Source organism: Anomaloglossus baeobatrachus, chromosome 3 (assembly GCF_048569485.1).
Source record: "Anomaloglossus baeobatrachus isolate aAnoBae1 chromosome 3, aAnoBae1.hap1, whole genome shotgun sequence".
Lineage (NCBI taxonomy): Eukaryota > Metazoa > Chordata > Amphibia > Anura > Aromobatidae > Anomaloglossus > Anomaloglossus baeobatrachus.
Window position 1 is genome coordinate 661,000,152 of NC_134355.1, and position 21,908 is coordinate 661,022,059.

Below are 21,908 nucleotides of genomic sequence, written 5' to 3' on the forward strand. Positions count from 1 at the left end.
TTTCTTTTTGGTCTGTGTATAGTGTGTGGATTCTGTCCATTTGACTGACCTTGTTTCCTGGCCCACCTCACCCATTAGCCACAGGTGTTTTTATCCTATAATGGTGGGTCTCTCTTTTCCCAAATATATGTGGATTTAAACCCAGAGAGAGGTAGTAATATAAAGTAGGAGCCAGTTTAATGAGGTTGCCTTGACGTGGCTACTGGGCAGGTATGAGAATAGCCACTCTAATATGCTAAACATCTTAAAAAAATTCAGTATATTTTTTGTTACTTTTTTTTCAGTTCTGATGGTGACTCAGGCCGGAGAACATATGTGCAAATATGTTGTGAACTTTTTGAAAAATTTGCAATTGATAAATCAATTGAAACCATCTGGAAAACTGAAGCCCGGCCCACACACATAAAAAATAAAATAAATATAAAATAAACACAATTAAAACTGACTTTAAAAAAGGCACAAATTAAACAAAGAATAAGACAAAAAAACAAACGACTAGTGCTGTTTCTCCACTCTTCTAAAATTAGGGGGTTTTTTTTAGTGATTTCTGTATTTGCGCCTTTTTCTCTATACATTTTGCACCCCTCATTGTTCTCTTTTTTTACATTTTTTTATTTTTGCTCAAAAAATTTGCTTATCCAGATGTTTTAGCCAGATTCATGAATTGCGATTTTTAGCAAATGCCACCATTTTTTTGAGGGTGCATCTCTTGTCCCCACTTAAAGGGAGATTTCTGGTGAGGTTTTATGACTTTTTTTAAAGGATTTTTGACTTGTGGTGCTAAAAAAAATGGCTAAAAACAGTTAAAGACAAAAATAAAGAGCATTTCTGATGTTGAGACAAATTGATGAATTGTATGCCGTTTTGAAAGTATCAGTGAACATCACAAAAAAAGAAAAAATACTTTAAGAAATTGAAAATAATTAGAGCCCATTGTCCATACTTTGACTCACGTGTGACCAGAATCTTGCTTCTCTCTTCTGTTTTGCCATCCCAACTTTCCAACTGTTTTCTAATATTATATTGTCATTAATTGGAATGGAAATATATGAAACATTTCTGAACATATAACATAACACAAGATCCACCATCCCCTATTTATAATAAATGATTTCACAGCTCCCCTCCTCCTCCTATGCAATGACTGATAATTCTATATACAGTAGATAACACAGGATCCACCAACCACAATAGGTAATGTCATAGCTCACTTCCTCCTCCTATATAATGCCTGATATCATGTCTATATACAGTAGATAAATCAGGATTCACCATTCACAATAGGTGATATCACAGCTCACCTCCTCCTCCTGTACAATGACTGATAACACCTCTATATACAGTTGATAACACAGGATCCACCATTCACAATAGGGGATGTCACAGCTCACTTCCTCCCACTATACAATGACTGATAACACCTATAAATAAAGTAGATAACACAAAATTCACCACTCACAATAGGGGATGTTACATCATGGGTCACTCCCTCTCTCATCTGTACATTGACTGATCACCCCAATAAATACAGTAGATAACACAAGATCACCACTCTCAATAGGGGATGTCACAGCTCACTCCCTCTCTTTCCTGTACAATGAATGATAACACATATAAATACAGTAGATAGTATAAGATCCACCATTCACAAGACGGGATGTCACAGCTCACTTTCACCACCTCCTGTACAATGACTGATAATACTTCTACATACAGTAGATAACACAGGATTCATCATTCACAATAGGTGATTTCACAGCTCACCTCCTCCTCTTGTACAATAACTGATAACACCTCCATACACAACAAATAACATAAGATCCACCATTCAAAATAGGTGATGTGTCACAGTTCACTTTCTCCTCATGTACAGTGACTGATGACACCTCAAAGTATAGTAGATAACACAGCATCAACCATTTACAATGGTGATGTCACAGCTCACCTCCTCCTCCTGTACAATGACCAATAAAAACTCTATATGCAGTAGATAACACAAGATCCATGACTCATAACAGGTTATATCACAGCTCACCTCTGCCTCCTGTACAATGCCCAATAACACCTTCATATACAGTAATAACACAAGATCCACTATTCACAATAGGTAATGTCACAGCTCACCTCTTCCCCTTCTATACAATAACTGATAACACCTTTTAAAACAGGAAACAAGACAGGATACACCATTCACAATAGGTGATGTCACAGCTCACCTCCTCCCCCTCCTGTACAATAACTGATATATCTTTATGCATCAAAATGCACAGCAAACAAGGTGGTTTTGTTTGTGGCATTTAACTTTAGTGTTGGTGTTTTTTTAAAGATACATAAAATATTTGTTTTCAAAATGCATTGGGGTCTAGTTGTGGCCATTTTTTAGACTTCTCTATATGACTTTAAAAATGCATGGGGGAAAACAAATCTAAAATACTGAAGCCAAAAAAGCATGAAAACATTGTGCAAAGGAAAATCTAAAGTGAACAAGCCTTTTTAAAAACAAAATTACATCCTACCATATGTAGTCCCGTGATATTCCCATTCCCAGGGGACAGAATCATTAGGATTAATAATCTGAATGTTACCTGATGCATGGTTTCATAAGGTTTCTTCATGTCTAGAATGTGCAGATTTCCAATGAGTGGAAGTGGTCGCGGTCCGGGGGGAAGGTTATAAGCATTTTTTTTCCGTCCAAACAAAAACAGGACAACAAAAATGCATAAAATAATAGACAAAACCAATGTGATGGGATCAGAGGGGATCATAGTGCCGGGAGGGGTTTCTATAAAAAAAGACAAATACAAACATATAAATATGAAAACATCTAATAAACATTATCTATCCCTCTATCTATCTATTCCTCTATCTATCTATCTATCTATCTATCTATCCCTCTATCTATCTATCTCTCTATCTATCCCTCTATCTATCTATCTCTCTATCTATCTATCCTTCTATCTATCTATTCCTCTATCTATCTATCTATCTATCTATCTATCCCTCTATCTATCTATCTATCTCTCTATCTATCTATTCCTCTATCTATCTATCTATCTATCCCTCTATCTATCTATCTATCTATCTATCCCTCTATCTATCTATCTATCTATCCCTCTATCTATCTATCTCTCTATCTATCCCTCTATCTATCTATCTCTCTATCTATCTATCCTTCTATCTATCTATTCCTCTATCTATCTATCTATCTATCCCTCTATCTATCTATCTATCTATCTCTCTATCTATCTATCTATCTATCTATTCCTCTATCTATCTATCTATCTATCTATCTATCTATCTATCTATCTATCTATCTATCCCTCTATCTATCTATCTATCTATCTATCCCTCTATCTATCTATCTATCTATCTATCTATCTATCTATCCATCTATCCCTCTATCTATCTATCCCTCTATCTATCTATCTATTCCTCTATCTATTCCTCTATCTATCTATCTATCTATTCCTCTATCTATCTATCTATCCCTCTATCTATCTATCTATCTATCCCTCTATCTATCTATCTATCTATCTATCTATCCATCTATCCCTCTATCTATCTATCCCTCTATCTATCTATCTCTCTATCTATCCCTCTATCTATCTATCTATCTATTCCTCTATCTATTCCTCTATCTATCTATCTATTCCTCTATCTATCTATCTATCTATCTATCTATCTATCTATCCCTCTATCTATCTATCTATCTATTCCTCTATCTATCTATCTATCTATCTATCCCTCTATCTATCTATCTATCTATCTATCTATCCCTCTATCTATCTATCTATTCCTCTATCTATTCCTCTATCTATCTATTCCTCTATCTATCTATCTATCTATCTATCTATCTATCTCTATCTATCTATCTATCCCTCTATCTATCTATCTATCTATCTATCCATCTATCCCTCTATCTATCTATCCCTCTATCTATCTATCTATCTATCTATTCCTCTATCTATCTATTCCTCTATCTATCTATCTATCTATCTATCTCTATCTATCTATCTATTCCTCTATCTATCTATCTATCTATCCATCTATCCCTCTATCTATCTATCTATCTATCCCTCTATCTATCTATCATCTATCTCTCTATCTATCTATCTATCCATCCATCCATCTATCCATCTATCTATCCCTCTATCTATCTATCTATGTATCTATCTATCTATCCCTCTATCTATCCATCTATCTATCTGTCGTTCTAATAATCTTATGTCTTTCTTTCTCTCTTTCCTTCTTTCGCTCTTTACTTTAATTCCTTTTCTTTCTTTCTAGCAATCTCTTTTCTTTTGTTCTTCCATCCTTTCATTTTCTTCCTTTCATTCTCTTTCACTCTCTTTCTTTCTCTCTCTTTCTCTCATTCCTCTCTCTGTCATTTTCTTTCTTTCTGTCTAGCTATCTATCTATGTCTTTTTCTCTTTCTTTTTCTCTTTTTTTTTCTCTTTTTTCTCTCTTTTTCTTTTTCTCTTTCTTTCTCTTTTTTTCTTTCTTTCTTTCTTTCCTTCTTTCTTTCTTTCTCTCTCTTTCGGTCTTTCTTGCTCTTGTTCTCTCTCTTTCACTCTCGTTCAGTCATTTTCTTTCTTTCTTCCTGTCTAGCTATCATTGTCTCTTTCTTTCTCTCTTTTCTTTCGTGCTTTCTTTCTTTCTTTCTTTCACTCAATTAAAGTAAATGTACAGAGAATATCTCTAAATCTTTCCTTTCTTACCTAAAATCGCCCTGTGATCTATGTCTGATTTCTCTCTTTCTCCTCTCTTATACGTACATTGTTTCTGGAGGCTCCAGGACTGGATCCAGCTCTTCAGCGTGATTTTACAATTGTGAAACTTTGCATAACATCCAAAATGTAATCTGATATTTGGAACCCGCCTAGATATTCAGGCCAAGAAACTATGTTCTTTGAGATTTGCTGTACTGTGGTATAAAGTGTTCCCAGCTACAAACAATATCTAACTAACCGGAGAACCCAACATGTCTATGAATAACACGGACTGGTCTGTACCACCCCGCGCTCGGCTGCAGCCGAGCCGCCCGGATCGGGGCTCGTCGGTGGGTGGCTCGAGCGCCTCCGGATCCGGGGTCACTTCGCTCTGTAAGGGGACTGGTGCTTTGGAGGGGACATGGGTTTACGTCCGGGGCCTTAATTTGGTTAAGTTCGTGACGCCACCCACGGGTTGTGGTGAAGGTGGGCACCACCACTGCGGTTAGTGGGCACCACCGCTGCGGTTACTGGGCACCCGGGGGAGATGTTGTGCAGCAAGATGTTAACCCCTCCGTGGGTAGGGATGATGGTGGCCCCCGGCACTCGTTGGGGTGTTGGTGTGATGTGCGGTGCAGGAAGGTGTGCGGCCGGGGGGCACTATTGTACTCACGATTATTAATACACTCAAGTCTCTGGTAAACCAAGATGATGGTGGTCGGTGCCCGCAGCCTGCTGCGTCTGGTCTCCCACCCGGCTGGTGGTCTCCTTTCTCCTGCACCGTGTTGTGTCCTTGTGGCTGCCTGCGCTTCAGCGTCGGTAGCCCGCTCCCCGGCTGTGTGGAAGTCGGGAGAGGCCGTTGCCCGCAGACGCTGGCCTGTGGGATATCTCTGCCTGTGCGGTGGCTTTCTATTCCCCTCATTGGGCTGTTGTCTTCAGTCGGGACTTTGAGTGGGAAAGGACCTAAAGTCCTAGTCTCAATCAGTTAATTAGCTAGTCCCCAGTGGTTTCTGGACCTAGCTTCAGGGTCTTTGTACCCCCCTTTGTGCTCCGGTTTCCGGGTCAGTTCCCCGGGTCGGTACCGGCGGGCCACAACCCTGTTCCGGTCCACCACAGTTCCACCTGGCCATCTTCCCGGCTACTGCAGGCTGAGGCTACCATATACCTCCTAGCCATAGGTGCCCGGGCTCCTACCCAGACACCTTACAAAGAGTTGCGGCCTTGGCACGAGCCTGCCTTCAGACTTGAACTTCACTGCACTACATTCCAGACTAATCTGCTTTGTTTTTTTGTCTCAGGACCTGTGAACTCCTCGGTGGGCGTGTCCAACCACCTGGGCATGCTCCCTGGTGTGTCCATCAAACCCTGTGGGAGGTGACTAGGTGTTAATTTGGTTGGCTGGTGTTACCTAGTGAGGGACTGGTGTGGTGTGGGGCGCTATTTGTGACTACCTGGCTAGTCCAGGGCGTCACAGGTGGTGACACTGACAGGCCGCACTGGGGGCCATGGGGCACTCATTACCAGGCCGGCCGGGAGGATGTTGCGGTGGCAAGGCCCAGTTCCGTGACACCGGCGATGTTGTTTAAAAGGGATAATAGTGGGGGTAATGATTCGTGACACCACCTGTGGTACTCGGCCAGAGATAGCCGACGCTGTGGGATGGGACCTCTGGGGCAGATGGTGATGCAGCTTGGTTGGTATAGTTTTCCACAGGTAGAGCTGGGCCCCAGGGCCGATGGGGGTAGTAGTCGATGATGGCGGGGGAGCAGGGCCAAAGGCGCAGACGAATAACAGAGCAACACAGGGATGCATTCTCAAGATTTTTACTCACTGTAGCAGGTTCCAAGGTAACACGACTAGTCATTGACCGCCTTTGGAGTGCTGGGTTCCATTGTGATGGGCTCCATTCGATCCCGGGTAGTTTGAAGGTCAAAACTGGTGCACCTTTCTAATGTTCCTTCCCTGGTCGTCTTCCTGCGCTGACTTCTCGCCCGCCTGTCCCGTGCCTACGCACACAGTGCTCTGAGCTGGTGTCCATGGACCCTGTCGGGTGGCTTGAAGCTCGTTTGGCCCTATGTGGTCACCTTCCAGCGGATACGTGTGCGGAGTTGGCTTTGGTACTAGCTGTATCTTTAGCCTCTGGTTTTACTGGATAAGCATGTTGGTTCTTCTCCTCTAGTCTAGGGACCGGATCCCCGTCTGCGGCCAAGTTCCTCCACTCTAATATGTCGTTTGTTGAATGAGGCCACGGGAGTATGGCGCACTTCCTGTGGGCACTAGGACTCCCTCTTTCTTGTGCCTAGGCCGAGCTGCACCAGCTCCAGATCTCAGGTCTTCGCTCCTCCACTGCTTCTTTCGACTGTCTCACTTCCTACAGGCTGCTCCCAGTAAATACCACCCCCCAGCTGATCACCAAAACCCTGGCCTGATGGAGTGTTGCTGATAAGAGTGTCTGTGTTTTGTGTGAATGTGACGCCCTGGCCTATCAAGTCGTCACAGGGTATTGTGCAATCTGCCCTTCTGCATGATATCCAATCTTCCTTGGTTACGGATCCCTAGCCTGTGGTGTTGCTAAGAACAAGCTAATCAAAATCCTAGAAACACTCTGCACCACACCCACCAGACACCAGTAGACAGCCTGAAGAGAATAGAGCTGGCCACTTGGGGGGTTGGTAAGAGGAGGTCAGGAGAGTTAGGTAAGAGTTGGAGTAGTGAAGATTTGAGTGGTGACTCTCGAGTGGAGAGGTCAAGGATCTGGGCTCCTCAGTTACTAGGTGGCAGACATTGGTCTGGGCCTGGTTGGAGCTGGAACCCCGGTCGCAGGGGATCATGTCAAGGGGCACGGAACTGCTGATTAGGGCAGTCGGCGGCTTTGAGCCATCTCCGGGCAGGGGCCAGGGCACGGCGGGGTACGTGGACCCTAGGCCGGGAAGTAGCTTCAAGCATCCTAGTAATTTACCCGACAAAGGCAAAGACTTCATGATTCGTCTTCCACCTGCTCCAAAATCGGGGTACTAGCGCAACGAGGGGGATAGGACTTTCCCAATACACAGTCTAGAAAATCCCAAGTGTCAATCCTGAGAGCAAGCTCACTCCGTTAGCCATATGGGTAAGCAAGACCCGACTAGTTCTATACGACAGGGGCCAACCAGTAAAGAAAGTGCCAAGGAAAAGGTCACAGGCTAACATGCAACACCATCGGGCACGGGATCCCAGAGTGCTCCCTCCCTGCTACAGCGGTGCTAAGAATTCTGGTTTACAAGTTGTCGGTGTTAGCGTCATTGGACTGAGTGAGTATGCAGTGACCCTTTCCTGCCCAACGGTGCTCCACTCTCACCATCACCGAGCCCCGGGGCACTTCCCCCTACCCATGGAGGGGTTAATCACCTGGCTGCCATTCCATCGCCACCGGGTGCTCCCAACAGTAGCGGTGGTATCCCACCTTACCACACACCGTGGGTGGCGTCACGAACTCTAACCACACAATCACCTGTAAATACCCCCTTTTCTTTCAAGTGTCCACGTGACCCCTCTCGGTTCTGATGACCCCTTGAGCCACCACAGATCCGGATCCAAGCAGCAGCCCGGCTGCTGGCACTGGGGCAGTACATATATACCGGTGGATGACCTCTTCCTTACCCATGGATGGGGAACCACACCTCTGGCTCAGATGCAGTACTTCTGTGGCGACTGAAGCCTCAGGGGCGCCACAACACCACTGAGGAATCTCAGATCTATTGTCTATGTCTTTCTACAACTGGACATGTGATAGGTGATGGCGGACCTTGTCCTCAGAGGATTACCAGGAAAGCTTGTCTCAACCAATGGGAGAGTGGAATACGCTGCTGTCAGACACCTCCTGTGGAATCTTATCTCCAGGAAAAACAAAAAGGCTGGGTATTTGAATTGTCCTCCATAGATGGCCAATCAATCCTGATGATATTCAGGCGACTAAGATACTAACCACAAAGGACAACATTTGCAAGTAGTTTGTGCAATGCAAGTCACTACTTATGGATAGTACAGATGGAAGAGTAGTCAGGATAGCCGGGTCTAGTAACAGGAGGACATGTATGGATAAAGGGAGTTCACAGAAGCATAGTCCGGTCACACTCTGAGGGTCAGAATTCTAGAAGGGTAAGTAATAGTTTCAGGGAGAAAACTGAGACATGGTCAGGTAATGGTCCGAGGTCAAAAGCTGGGAGGTCGCGACAGGAACAGGGATCGAGCAAATGACGGTCCTGGGTCAAGAAACAAAGATCAGAACACATGGAGAAACACAGGCCAACAGCACAGCTACAGAACCAGAATGTACTACTGGCAAGGTTCTGGTAGAGCATGCTCAGTAAAGAAGCAGAGCAATTACCAGGAAGATTGAATACCTGAGTATTCAACTCCTCCCAGAACCAGCATGGAATCCTGTGCTGTCAATCAACCTGCCAGCTCAGTAGCTTAGAGCATCTTCTAATGTGCAAGATGCTCTGCACAGAGGAATCATACCACTGCCAGCTCAGTAGTCCAGGAAAGCGCAGGAAAGCATCTCCTAGTGTGCAAGATGCTCTGCACAGAGGAATCGTGACAGTTTGTATGTTCTCCGAATGTTTGCCAGGGTTTCTTCTGGGTTCTTCAGTTTCCTCCCACATGCCAAAGACATACTGATATGGTATGTAGATTGTGAGCCCTGATGAGGACAGAAATAAGGTCTGTAAAGTGCGGTGGAATATCATGGCCTTAAGAGATATGCCTCTGTTTTATTCAGATGTGTACCCTCCAAGATTCCTGTACCGTCATCTTATGTTCCTCTCCTTATTTCCTATCATGGGTTGCACCAATATCCACCCAGCCACCAGGGGACAGTAATTGTTGGCATCACCCTGAATAGGTATAACTACGTGCCCTTCATTGGTTCAGTTGCACCAAGCTCTGAACATGGCTATCACCAGTGACAAAGGGATCAACCGTACCGGATGTACTGGGTTCATGCGCTCTGCACTCATATATTTGTAAATTAGACAAAGTTCTGTCCCCAACACATCAGTTTAAATAGAGTTAAAGGAGGTTATCCACTTAACCCATGTTACACCAAATTCAGACCATCGTATGGACCATAGTTTATTATCATTATTATTATTATTATTTATTTATAGAGCACTATTGATTCCATGGTGCTGTACATGAGAAGGGGTTACTTACAGAATGCATATACAAGTTACAATAGACAGACTGGTACAGAGGGAAGAGGACCCTGCCCTTGCGGGATTACATTCTGTAGGATTTTGGGGAGGAGACAGTAGGTGGGGTGTCGGACGGGTGGCAGTTCCGACACGTTGGTGAGGCGGTGGTGACGCAGTGGGGTCACTGGAGATTATAGACAGTTCTGAACATATGAGTTTCCAAGTTCCGTTTGAAGCTTGCAAGTGTAGCAGATAATCTGATGTGTTGAGGCAGTGAATTCCAGAAGACAGGGGAAGGCTCGGGAGAAGTCTTGGAGGCGGTTGCATGAGGAGCGAATGAGAGAAGAGGAGAGAAGGAGATCTTGGGAGGACCGGAGGTTACGTGTTGGAGTGTAGCGGGAGATTAGTTCGGAGATATATGGAGGAGACAGATTATGGACAGCTTTATAGGTCAGTGTTAGTAGTTTGAAATGGACATGGTGGAGGATTGGGAGACAGTGGAGGGATTGGCAGAGCGGAGAAGAGGGGTGATGTTGATGAGAGAGGTTTATAGACTGACCACCGATCTCTTGACCCAAAGTTAACAGTTTCATAGTCATACGATACGATACACATTATTGATCCCGTGGGAAATTATGGTATCACAGCAGCAAAACTTAAATCATAACATGAATTACATAATTGACAAGACAGTAGAGTCTACAGAAGAACATTATACATTAGATAAGGACATACACAGGGGTGAACTGAAAGTAGAAGAAATAAAGTAGACATTCACCTTGCGGATTTAACACTAATGCTATTGCTGTACATTCCCATAGCAGTTGGCACAAATGATTTCCTATATTTTTCCTTCTTACACCTCAGAAGGATTAGCCGGTTACTGAAGGTGCTCTTCTGTCTCATGAATAGCTCATATAATGGATGTGCATTATTATTCATAATCGCCATACACTTTTTCAGTTCTTCGCTCCACTACCTCCTCAAAAGAGTCCAGATTGCAGCCAACAGCAGAGCTCGCCTTCTTGATAAGCTTATTCAGCTTATTAGCATCAGAGACCCGCACACTACCACCCCAGCATCAGAGACCCGCACACTACCACCCCAGCATCAGAGACCCGCACACTACCACCCCAGCATATGAGTGCAAAAAAGATGGCACTTGCCACTACAGACTGGTAGAACATTTCTAATATTTTGCTGCACACATTAAAAGACCTCAGTTTCTTTAGGAAATACAATCTGCTCATCCCCTTCTTGTAGACCATCTCTGAGTGGCATCTCCAGTCCAGTTTGCTATCAAGGTGGACCCCCAAATATTTGTAACTCTCCACCTGCTCCACCTCCTGACCAGCAATAGTGATCGGTACATTCCATCTTTCTCCTGCTATAGTTGGCCACCAACTCCTTAGTTTTCTTAACATTTAGTTGTAGATAGTTACCATGGCACTAATCCACAAAATTCAACACCACCCTTCTATATTCCTCATCCTCCTTGTCCCCCCGAGTACATCCAACAACCAAAGGAGTCATTCGAGAATTTATGAAGGTGACAAAAATCAGATTTGTACTGAAAGTCTGATGTATATAGTGTGAATAGAAAGGGCGCTAGCACCGTTCCCTGAGGGGCACCTACACTGCTCAATAATCTGCTAGACACAGCCGCTCCCATCTGTACAAACTGGGGCCGATCTGATAGGTAGTCAGTTATCCAATTTCTCATCCCCTCCTCCACCTTCATATCAGTCTTCTTTTTGTGTAGTTAACAGTACATCCGGCTAAGTTTAGGCCAGTGTTAAAGTCAAGGTCTATATTCAGATCGTGATAGGCAAATTTCTGAACTTAAAGTAATAGACAACAATGATTATTTTTGTTATGGTTAAAATATTTATTGAGGAGGTTATTCTTAATTTATTTGAAAATATATGGCTTTTAGAATATAGAAATTGGTGAAAAAATATTTGGAATTGCAAAAATTATTCATGGTCTGCATACGGTCTCCCAACCTAAACTTAAAGCCTCGGCAGCAATGGGAGTAGGTTTATTCAGGTCAGGGCATCGCGGCCCCAATACAGACTGTAAAGAATAGATCTGTGAATTCAGCCTAAGTAAGATTTAGAAATTTTGAAACATTAAAGAGGGAATATGGATTACCATGCACGATAAGGTTTCAACATTTCCAACGCAAACTTTAGTAAACAAATAAAAAGTGGGATGGTCAGATAATGGAGGATTTTATTCTTAAAAAAAACAAGGAAAATTAGGCTGACCTTGATGAACAAATTCTTGGTTCCTTTACTCGTGAAATCATTAAACAAGTCCCATGTATGGTTCCATATTAAACCTCTGGGGCATTCCGGGATTAAAACACACCCTTACTTCATGAATAAGGGAAACTGAGTTTTAAAGAATTTCTTTGTCAGTGCCAGCTTAATTGTCCTTGACTTTTACATCGTTTAAGCAGCACTTATATAATAAATCAGTGAAGAATATTACCAGTTATGTATATTAGATTTTATGACAGGGTGTTGATCCAGGGAACTAGTCTGATTGCCGGATGTGGACGAAGGAAGGAAATTTTTTCCCCATTGGAACTTGTTTGCCAAATTGGGGTTTTTTTTGCCTTCCTCTGGATCAACATGTTAGGCTACGGGTTGAACTAGATGGACTTAGAGTCTCCCTTCAACCTTAAAAACTAAACTAAAGAAAATGCCATAATACGCCGTGAGTCCAGAAACTTTCTTTCTTCTCCTATTTTGTTTCTATGTCTTTGGCATAATGGAAACCACGGATGGTGAGGTGGAGAGTAGTGATGAGCGGGCACTACCATGCTCTGGTGCTCAGTACTCATTTGTGAAGGAATCCAGCTCACCCACGTCTGACCTCACCGTGCCTCAGACTCAGATCTGGCCCTGCCCTGGCCGCACAGCAATGAAAATGAAAATGATCCAGCTGAGTGATCAGGTGATTTATTCAGTGCAGTTCACACAAAGCATATGGTCGTGGTTAACGCGTTTCTGACTTAACGCCCTTAATCATAACCAATTATTATTACTCATAACTAATGATGAGTGAGTACTACCATGCTCGGGTGCTCAGTACTCTTACTAGTGATGAGCGGGCACTACCATGCTCATGGTGCTCAGTACTCTTACTAGTGATGAGCGGGCACTACCATGCTCAGGTGCTCGGTACTCTTACTAGTGATGAGCGGGCACTACCATGCTCGGGTGCTCGGTACTCTTACTAGTGGTGAGCGGGCACTACCATGCTCGGTACTCATAACTAGTGATGAGCAGGCACTACCATGCTCGGGTACTCAGTACTCGTAACTAGCGATGAGCGGGCACTATCATGCTCGGGTGCTCAGTACTCTTACTAGTGATGAGCGGGCACTACCATGCTCGGGTGCTCGGTACTCGTAACTAGCGATGCGCGGGCACTATCATGCTCAGGTGCTCAGTACTCTTACTAGTGATGAGCGGGCACTACCATGCTCGGGTGCTCGGTACTCGCAACTAGTGATGAGTGGGCACTAACATGCTCGGGGTGCTCAGTACTCTTACTACTGATGAGCAGGCACTACCATGCTTGGTTGCTCGGTACTCACAACTAGTGATGAGTGGGCACCACCATGCTCGGGTGCTCAGTACTCGTAACTAGTGATGAGTGGGCACTACCATGCTCGGGTGCTCGGTACACATAACTAGTGATGAGCGGGCACTACCATGCTCAAGTGCCTGGTACTCATAACTAGTGATGAGCAGGCACTACCATGCTCGGGTACTCAGTACTCGTAACTAGCGATGAGCGGGCACTATCATGCTCGGGTGCTCAGTACTCTTACTAGTGATGAGCGGGCACTACCATGCTCGGGTGCTCGGTACTCGTAACTAGCGATGCGCGGGCACTATCATGCTCAGGTGCTCAGTACTCTTACTAGTGATGAGCGGGCACTACCATGCTCGGGTGCTCGGTACTCGCAACTAGTGATGAGTGGGCACTAACATGCTCGGGGTGCTCAGTACTCTTACTACTGATGAGCAGGCACTACCATGCTTGGTTGCTCGGTACTCACAACTAGTGATGAGTGGGCACCACCATGCTCGGGTGCTCAGTACTCGTAACTAGTGATGAGTGGGCACTACCATGCTCGGGTGCTCGGTACACATAACTAGTGATGAGCGGGCACTACCATGCTCAAGTGCCTGGTACTCATAACTAGTGATGAGTGGGCACTACCGTGCTCAGGTGCTCAGTACTTGTAACTAGTGATGAGTGGGCACTACCATGCTCAGGTGCTCGGTACTCGCAACAAGCAGTTGGACAGACAGATGGGCACAACTCGTTTACCGAATATAATGGAAGTCAATTGGGAAGATCTTGTAGAAAAACTCTTGAGTTCCACATTGACTTCCATTCTACTCGGGTACTCGAGAGTCATGCCCATTTGAGCATCCAACTGCTTTTTACGAGTACCGAGCACCCATGCATGGTAGTGCTCGCTCATGACAAAAAAATGTAATTGCTACAACACTGGAACATGTTTGCATCGCTCCAGAGTCTGCAGTGGAAAACGAGAATGAACACATCACGGCTCAATGTGGGGGTGGGGGGAGGAGAGTATTACTTTATTTTTATCTCCTTGGGTAGATACAGGGGATGCACAATGAGGATAATTATTATAAGGAGGCACAATGGGGTGTGGTTTTAAAAAGGAAGCATGATGGGGGTGATTTTTAATGTTGGTTTTTGTAACAGTGTGTCCCCCTAGCCTGCACCATAATGTAATAAGGCCTCCAGCAGTATTGTAACCGCATGTCTTCCTAGCCTATGTGTCTGGACTTTAATGTAATCAGGCATAGGTCAACATCTAGTCGGCGACTGTGTCTTTGTTCTTCTCCGCATGGGACTCATCCAATACCAGCCTGTAGTTCTTGGAAACTTCTCCATGTAAAGTCACATACTCAAAAGTGGGTGTGAACCCTTCCCATCCAGTGTGTGGCTCTAAGGAGAGGTGGAAGAATCAGCCACATGTTTTACTGTATATGCAGTATTTGATATATTTGTTTTGGTACAGTCATGCTTGGTAATGATCATTCTTTTACATTTGAAATCGATTTCTATTTCTTAATAAAAAATGTTTTAAAAATTAAAATTAATTGACTAGACATAAGCAAATCGATTCAAATTTGTAAAGAATTTCCAAAGAATTTAGGATTCTGGTGAATTCCAAATATTGGGTATTTTATTTTCATGAATACAGCTAAAATGATGCTAAATTCCTTTTAGGGCTGGGAAGGAGTTAAATTAAAAGAATATATATATATATATATATATATATATATATATATATATATATATATATATATATATATATATATTTTACAGTGGTCCTTGGTTTCTGTGGTCCAGAAGTCAGTGATTGGCCGCATCCATTGCCCCTCACGTTACTACATGTGGCCAGTCACTGAAGACCCGAAGACCAGCACATAGGACCTGAGAGCTGCGGTGAAGGTGGTGTAATACAGCACGTCAGGTGAGGGCATAGAACAGTTTTTTTAATTGTATTTTTTTTTTTTTTTTTTTTTTTTTTAAACCCTTCTCTCCTTTCTATTTATCTGGAGAGAACTCTGTTCACATTGAACATCTTTTGACAGCAGATAAGGGACGTCTGATTCGGATGGATTATATTTGGACAGAGTTGAATGTGCAGGATGAGCAAAGAAATCTGAAATAAATTTCAGGAGATTCCCTGGACATCTCTGTGCATGAAAAATCAAGAAACTAATATCCTACTAAATTTCCATACTAAAAAAAAAAATTAAAAAAAAAAAAAGTTTTCCTTTCATAGTTTTTTTCTACTGTTTGACCAAACTTTTTCCTTAACACTGGACACATGGTATTCTTGTTTCATACTAACTGGTAACTTAGTTTATGTGCTCCACACATACTGATTATATGGTATCTGTGTCTCGCCGGCACTGGTTGCTATCGATCCCTCACTCTGTGCTTTAGAAGAACGAGTTGACAGACAGCTAAACTCTTTCCCATCGATGCATTGCCTCAGACGCTTGGGGCCCTTTACAATTTGTATTAATAATATCAGTGTAAAACTACAAGAAATAAATGAAAATACTAAGTACAACATACAACATATCTGAGTTACATAGCATTCCATTTGATACAAGACATTTGATGTAATGCAATACATTGCTAATACAAATTAGCTATAATGACAGGATAATACTTGCAGTACGGAGCAACTTTTTTTTTTACAATTTCATGAGCCCTAGCCAGGGGATCATAACTCACCGACTGTGCTATGTAGAGGCAAACAAAAGGAGCAGAGATCTGGAGAGATGATCAGCATGCACAATGTCTGTGTCCATGTAACTAATATGGCTGCGGAAGAAGAAGAAGGGGCAGAGCCCATGCAAAGTCTGATGGGTAACTACATAAGGCTTGGTGGGACAATTTTCATTGCACAGTAACCAATGAAACATTAGATAAACAAGCTGCAGTAAGAAAACATTGTCAACAGATGGTGCTGTTGGATAAGTTATCACTGGACAGTATCAATGTCAATCACACTAAACTCTATCTTATTACATGGCATAAAAAAATAATGATATGATTTCTAAGAAGACATGACACTGGTCACTAAAGGTCACTTTGCACACTGCAATCTCGCTAGCGAGATTGCTAGCGTGCGTACCCAGCCCCATAGTTTGTGTGTCATGGGCAAATCGCTGCCCATGGCGCACAAAATCGGGCGGACCCGTCACACTACTTACCTGCCTAGCAACGTCGCTGTGACCGGCGAACCGCCTCCTTTCTAAGGGGGCGGTTCGTTCGGCGTCACAGCAATGTCACTAAGAGGCTACCCAATCAAAGCGGAGGGGCGGAGATGAGCGGGACGAACATCCCGCCCACCTCCTTTCTTCCGCATTGCCGGCGGCCGCAGGTAAGGTGAGGTTCCTCGTTCCTGCGGTGTCACACGTAGCGATGTGTGCTGCCACAGGAACGACGAACAACATCGTACGTGCAGCAGCAACGATAATTAGAAATAGGGGGACATGTCACCGATTAGCAATTTTGTACGTTTTTGCGATGATTCAAAATCGCTCATAGGTGTTACATGCAACGACATCGCTAATGCAGCTGGATGTGTGTCACAAATTCCGTGACCCCAACGACATCGCTTTAGCGATGTCATAGCATGTAAAGAGGCCTTTAGTATCTGTGTCCCACCGGCACTGGTCACTTAGTATCTGTGTCCCACCGGCACTGGTCATTTAGCATCTGTGTTCCGCCGGCACCCGTCACTTAGTATCTGTGTCCCGCCGTCACTGGTCATTTAGCATCTATGTTCCGCCGGCACCCGTCACTTAGTATCTGTGTCCCGCTGTCACTGGTCATTTAGCATCTGTGTTCCGCCGGCACCCGTCACTTAGTATCTGTGTCCCGCCGTCACTGGTCATTTAGTATCTGTGTCCCGCCATCACTGGTCATTTAGTATCTGTGTTCTGCTGGCACCAGTAACTTAGTATCTGAGTATCTGTGTTCCGCCGTCACTGGTCATTTAGTATCTGTGTCCCGCCATCACTGGTCATTTAGTATCTGTGTTCTGCTGGCACCAGTAACTTAGTATCTGAGTATCTGTGTTCCGCAGGCACTGATCACTTAGTATCTGTGTTCCGCTGGCACTAGTCATTTAGTATCTGTGTTCTGCCGACACCGGTCACTTAGTATCTGTGTTTTGCCGGCACCCATCACTTAGTATCTTTGTTTTTACACCACTGGTCTTATGGAATCTTTATTCCGCATGCACTAGTCACATGGTACCTTTTGTTTTTAATGCACTGGTCTTCTGGTATCTATGTTCCGCTCGCACTGGTCACAAAGTAGCTTTGTTTTGCTAGAACTGGTCACATTGTATCTTTTCCAGCTATTTTAATTTCTTTTGAACAAGCACAGCACACACTCCACTCTCCCTCCTCCCTCTTCATTTTCAGAGGCAGTTTTCCAAAACCACAGCAGCACAATGTCAGACAAGTACATGTAGAATGTAGCAGAGTTGCCAACTGTCTTTTTTTTTTTTGCAGAATATTAAAAAGCTTCTGACAACTGTTCAGAGAAGAGGCCCATGTACAACCCTGAACATGCACTGTTCTATCTTCATGCACGTTTGCACGGTGTGCACTCCGACATACAGCCTAAATCTGTTCTGTTTTCAAGTAAGCAGAGTGTTTCTGAGAAGTCTAAACTTGTTTATTGGTTAACAGAGTTGAACATGTTTGAGTATATGGTAAAACTGTCCGAATACAAAAAAACAATAAGTGTGGAGCACACTACGCATCTGGATATTACATTACACTGTATATGGGAAAAGCTCACAAAATGGCGACATATACATATGGATTTCTATCCAGTCTAATTACCTACGTCATTACAACTTATGCAATGCAACAACAGGTTTCAACATAATGTTTTTACATGTAGTACATACCTGATATACTTTCGTACGGATAGTGGGTTTAACAAGAGAGGTGCAAGAGAGAACAGGCATACATCCTCCTTCAAATGTATCTTCCTACAAAATGGAGACTGCTCTAAGAATGCCCAGGAAATCCCCAGCAGCAAGACACTCCAACAAGGAAAACACTGAACACTATAGAACTAGAGCACCATCTAGTGGCTTAACATCACTAAACATTGATGTAAGGTAACAAAAACTTTATTAGCCCTTAACAACTTTGACAATTGTCTTATGCCTGAATGGGCAGAACATGTTGTTTGTATATTGACAGTGAAAGTCAAATGTGTGAAATCAAAATCCGAGTTTCATCAGTAATATTGATCCAACTCTCACTTTGGTCGATGCGTCAGTTCTTAAAATCAAAGTTTCAGCCATTTTTTTTTGTATGCAAAAAAAAACAAAAACAAAAAAAAATCAAAAACTGATATAAGCTTCTCAAGTTTCTCTCATCAAATAGTCGCAATATTAGTCATGTCCATGTGATTTGATGATGACCACGTGGTCCACAAAAATACAGACATGAAGATCTTCACAGGATTTAATTGGTACAAGTTTAATCCTAGAAAATCATAGAACATGAGAGTAAAATAGAAGTCTGAATGATCCTCTACTAATGTCTGTAAAATATGTATTTTACAGCCATAGCAAAGAACTGTGTCCCATATCTGCTGACTGTCCACATTTCTGAATATGTACACACTGAGGTTGCCCCATCATAAAGTTGAGTCTAAATAATGCATTTCTCAACTCCTGAGGGTTCGCTGAAGGTTTCAGCCACCAATTTCTTTTTCCACTTTTTTAGGATCAGAATTTCAAGAGAAGTTCAAGAATACAGATATAACATGTCATAACTTGACAAAAATTGCAACTTCTGCCTGATCTGATGTATGATACACAGTGAGCATTGTGCAGATGTCCCATTAATTAGAATTGGACCTGTGCACAAGCCTAACTAGGTGTCAGAAGGCCGCCCTTATAGGCCACCGTAGAGTGGTGTCTTTCACAATCCAATAAGATGGGCAGTGAGCCCCATAGGGGTGAATAGGCCCCATGACGATCGGGGGGGGGGTTCAGGGTAGGAAAGGGTTAAGGTATATGGCTAGAGGGCTGTATATGGGGCTATTGAATTGGTGGGAGAAAAGGCAAGGGAGATTGGGGGATAGACAGGAAGGGGTGGGGTGTTGCAGTGGGTATAAAGGGGGCTGAGCATAGGTCACTGCCTCTTTTGTCCTACAACCAGTGTGTCTCACCTGCCCTGCAATAACGTATATAAAAAAAACCCAAAAAAACCAAAACAAGTTATACGGGGGTGGAAGTGTGGAAGTATAATGTAAAAAAAAAACGTTTTTTGTTGTCACAGCGGGGTGATAGGTCTGTTCAGAGAGGTTGAGAGTACCGACAGTCGGTTTGTTGGTATGAAGCCACTCAGGGGGAGTGGCTTCAGTTTGGATGTGAACTTGTGGGCGGAGGTCCTGCATTTTCTGGGGAGGGGTAATTATCGATGGAACGTTATTACCCCACACCTCGGGTCGGTTGGTCACGGCCGAGGTGGTCTTCTGGACCGGTTGGAGGTTACGGCCGGGGGATAGGAATGATGGTTGGCCTCTCGGACGGATCTATCAGGTGTGGTTTGTGGAGAATAAGTATATATGTACAGGTTATGTGTTATCAATGGGTGGCATGTTGAGCCACGAGTTTGGGTACATATATACTGTTAAATAAAGCTGTGGCCATTCGTGCAATCAAGTCGTAGTCTGTGTCGTTATTTCCCTGAAGAAGCCTGGCTGTGGAGCTACTCCACAGCAAGCGAAACGTACGTAGGTAGGACGATGGGGGGATTGTTTACAGGTTCATGATTGTCCATGCATTCGTCACTTTCACCCTGGTTTTGCACTTGGCACTTTTGTTTGGCACATCAGCACTTTAGAACGTGTGCCTTCTATAGGAGTTTTTTCCCCTTTTTAATGGTACTCTTTTGACCCTGCATATATATAAACCAGGTTGATCCACTCATTCTATACTCATATTTATGTGCCACATCAGTGCCATTTCGTGCTTTTACCTATTTTGACATAAGATTCTTCTTGCATGGCCACCTGTTACGTTTTTGTCTGATCTTAATTCATAGTGTCACTTTTGTATAAATAAATTAAATTTGCATCAATAACTCTCTGTCCTCCGGTTTTTGTAGTATACTATAGTTGTTGGCAATGGTTGTAGCTACACTGTTTACCTGTCCATTGCTTTGAATATGGTTGCCTGTTGGAGGTTTCCCTGTTTAATAGTTGGTAAGTTTCTAAGGGAAGGTTTTACCCGCTTATCCCTATAGATACGTCAAGACAAATTTCCTCTATAAAGGAAAAAAAGGGGGCAGAGGAGACAGTGCGGCGCTCATCTAAGGGTAGTAAGTATGAGCTATAGGACAAATCTTGTGATTAAAAATGCACATGATGTCACTCATGGACTAGGGGAAGTCCAGCGTGAGACTAAATATACAACAAATCAGGGGTAACACCAAGACAAAACAAAGAGTACACTGGGAACTCATTAACAACAATGGATATAAAAATGTGGAGTTGCACAGAAAACGATGGGAAGTAATAATCACAATTCATAAAATCATAGAATGGAAGAGTTGGATGGGACCTCAAGGGCCATCTGGTCCAACCCTCTGCAAGTGCTGGTTTTCCTAAATCATGGAAAATCAATGGTATCCAGCTCACCTGTTTCTCCAAGTGCACGGTATCCATACACAGTAATCCAAGATGAAAAACTTTTTTCCATCACAAGGGGAGTACAAACTTCTTATTGAAAAAAAGTAGTATAAAAACACACACGGATGGATGGTGAAAAAACAGCAAACTGGCCCCAGAGACATCGGTTTACGCGTTTCGAGGCTAGCGCCTCTTAATCATAACCACACTACTCCTGTGATGCATGCTGTTTAAATAGTCACAGGAAGTAGAACCTACATCACATGATATCCTTAAAAAAGAATTTATTTTTTTTTTACTACTCTTTTCTTCTCGTGCATTAAAACACATAGGAATGGTAAAATACAATATCAAAAATACATACATACAATAAACTAATAATATAGAATCAAATCGGTTCTTTTATTGAGGTCAGTAGGTTGAGAAGTTTCCATAAGGAGTAGAGTTGAGCGCGGTTCGCGGTTCTCCAGTTCGAGTGATTTTGGGGGCTGTTCTAGATCGAACTAGAACTCGAGCTTTTTGCTAAAGCTCGATAATTCTAGTTACATTCGAGAACGGTTCTAGCAGCAAATAGCCAAGCTAATTACTAGCTGGCTTTCCGCTGTAATAGTGTAAGTCACTCTGTGACTCATACTATTATGAAATTTCAGTGCATAGTGTGCGGGAACAGCGCATTCAGATCACTGCTGCTGGGATAATGGCGACCGCCATTTTTTTTGTTTTTTCCTTGTCTTCCTTCCCTAAGCGCGCGCGTGTAGTGGAGTGGGCC

At 43.2% G+C, this 21,908-nt stretch overlaps 1 protein-coding gene across 5 annotated transcripts in view; it reads right to left on the minus strand.

Annotated features, from left to right (window-relative positions):
- The window catches only part of LOC142296998 (cytochrome P450 2C5-like), an 85,009-nt gene extending 66,529 nt beyond the window's left edge, over positions 1-18,480 (minus strand). Inside the window, exons 1-2 of one of the 5 annotated variants that reach the window (XM_075341202.1) lie at positions 18,396-18,480; positions 2,586-2,782 (exon numbers count right to left, since the gene is read on the minus strand). In XM_075341202.1, the coding sequence (XP_075197317.1) occupies positions 2,586-2,765 (180 nt within the window). In that variant the 5' untranslated portion in view covers positions 2,766-2,782; positions 18,396-18,480. Of the gene's footprint in view, positions 1-2,585; positions 2,783-4,718; positions 4,862-16,198; positions 16,281-18,395 lie in introns of those variants that run through there. The other 4 variants (XM_075341200.1, XM_075341201.1, XM_075341203.1 and 1 more) reach the window with 4 other exon arrangements.
- Positions 18,481-21,908: the final 3,428 nt, after the last annotated feature.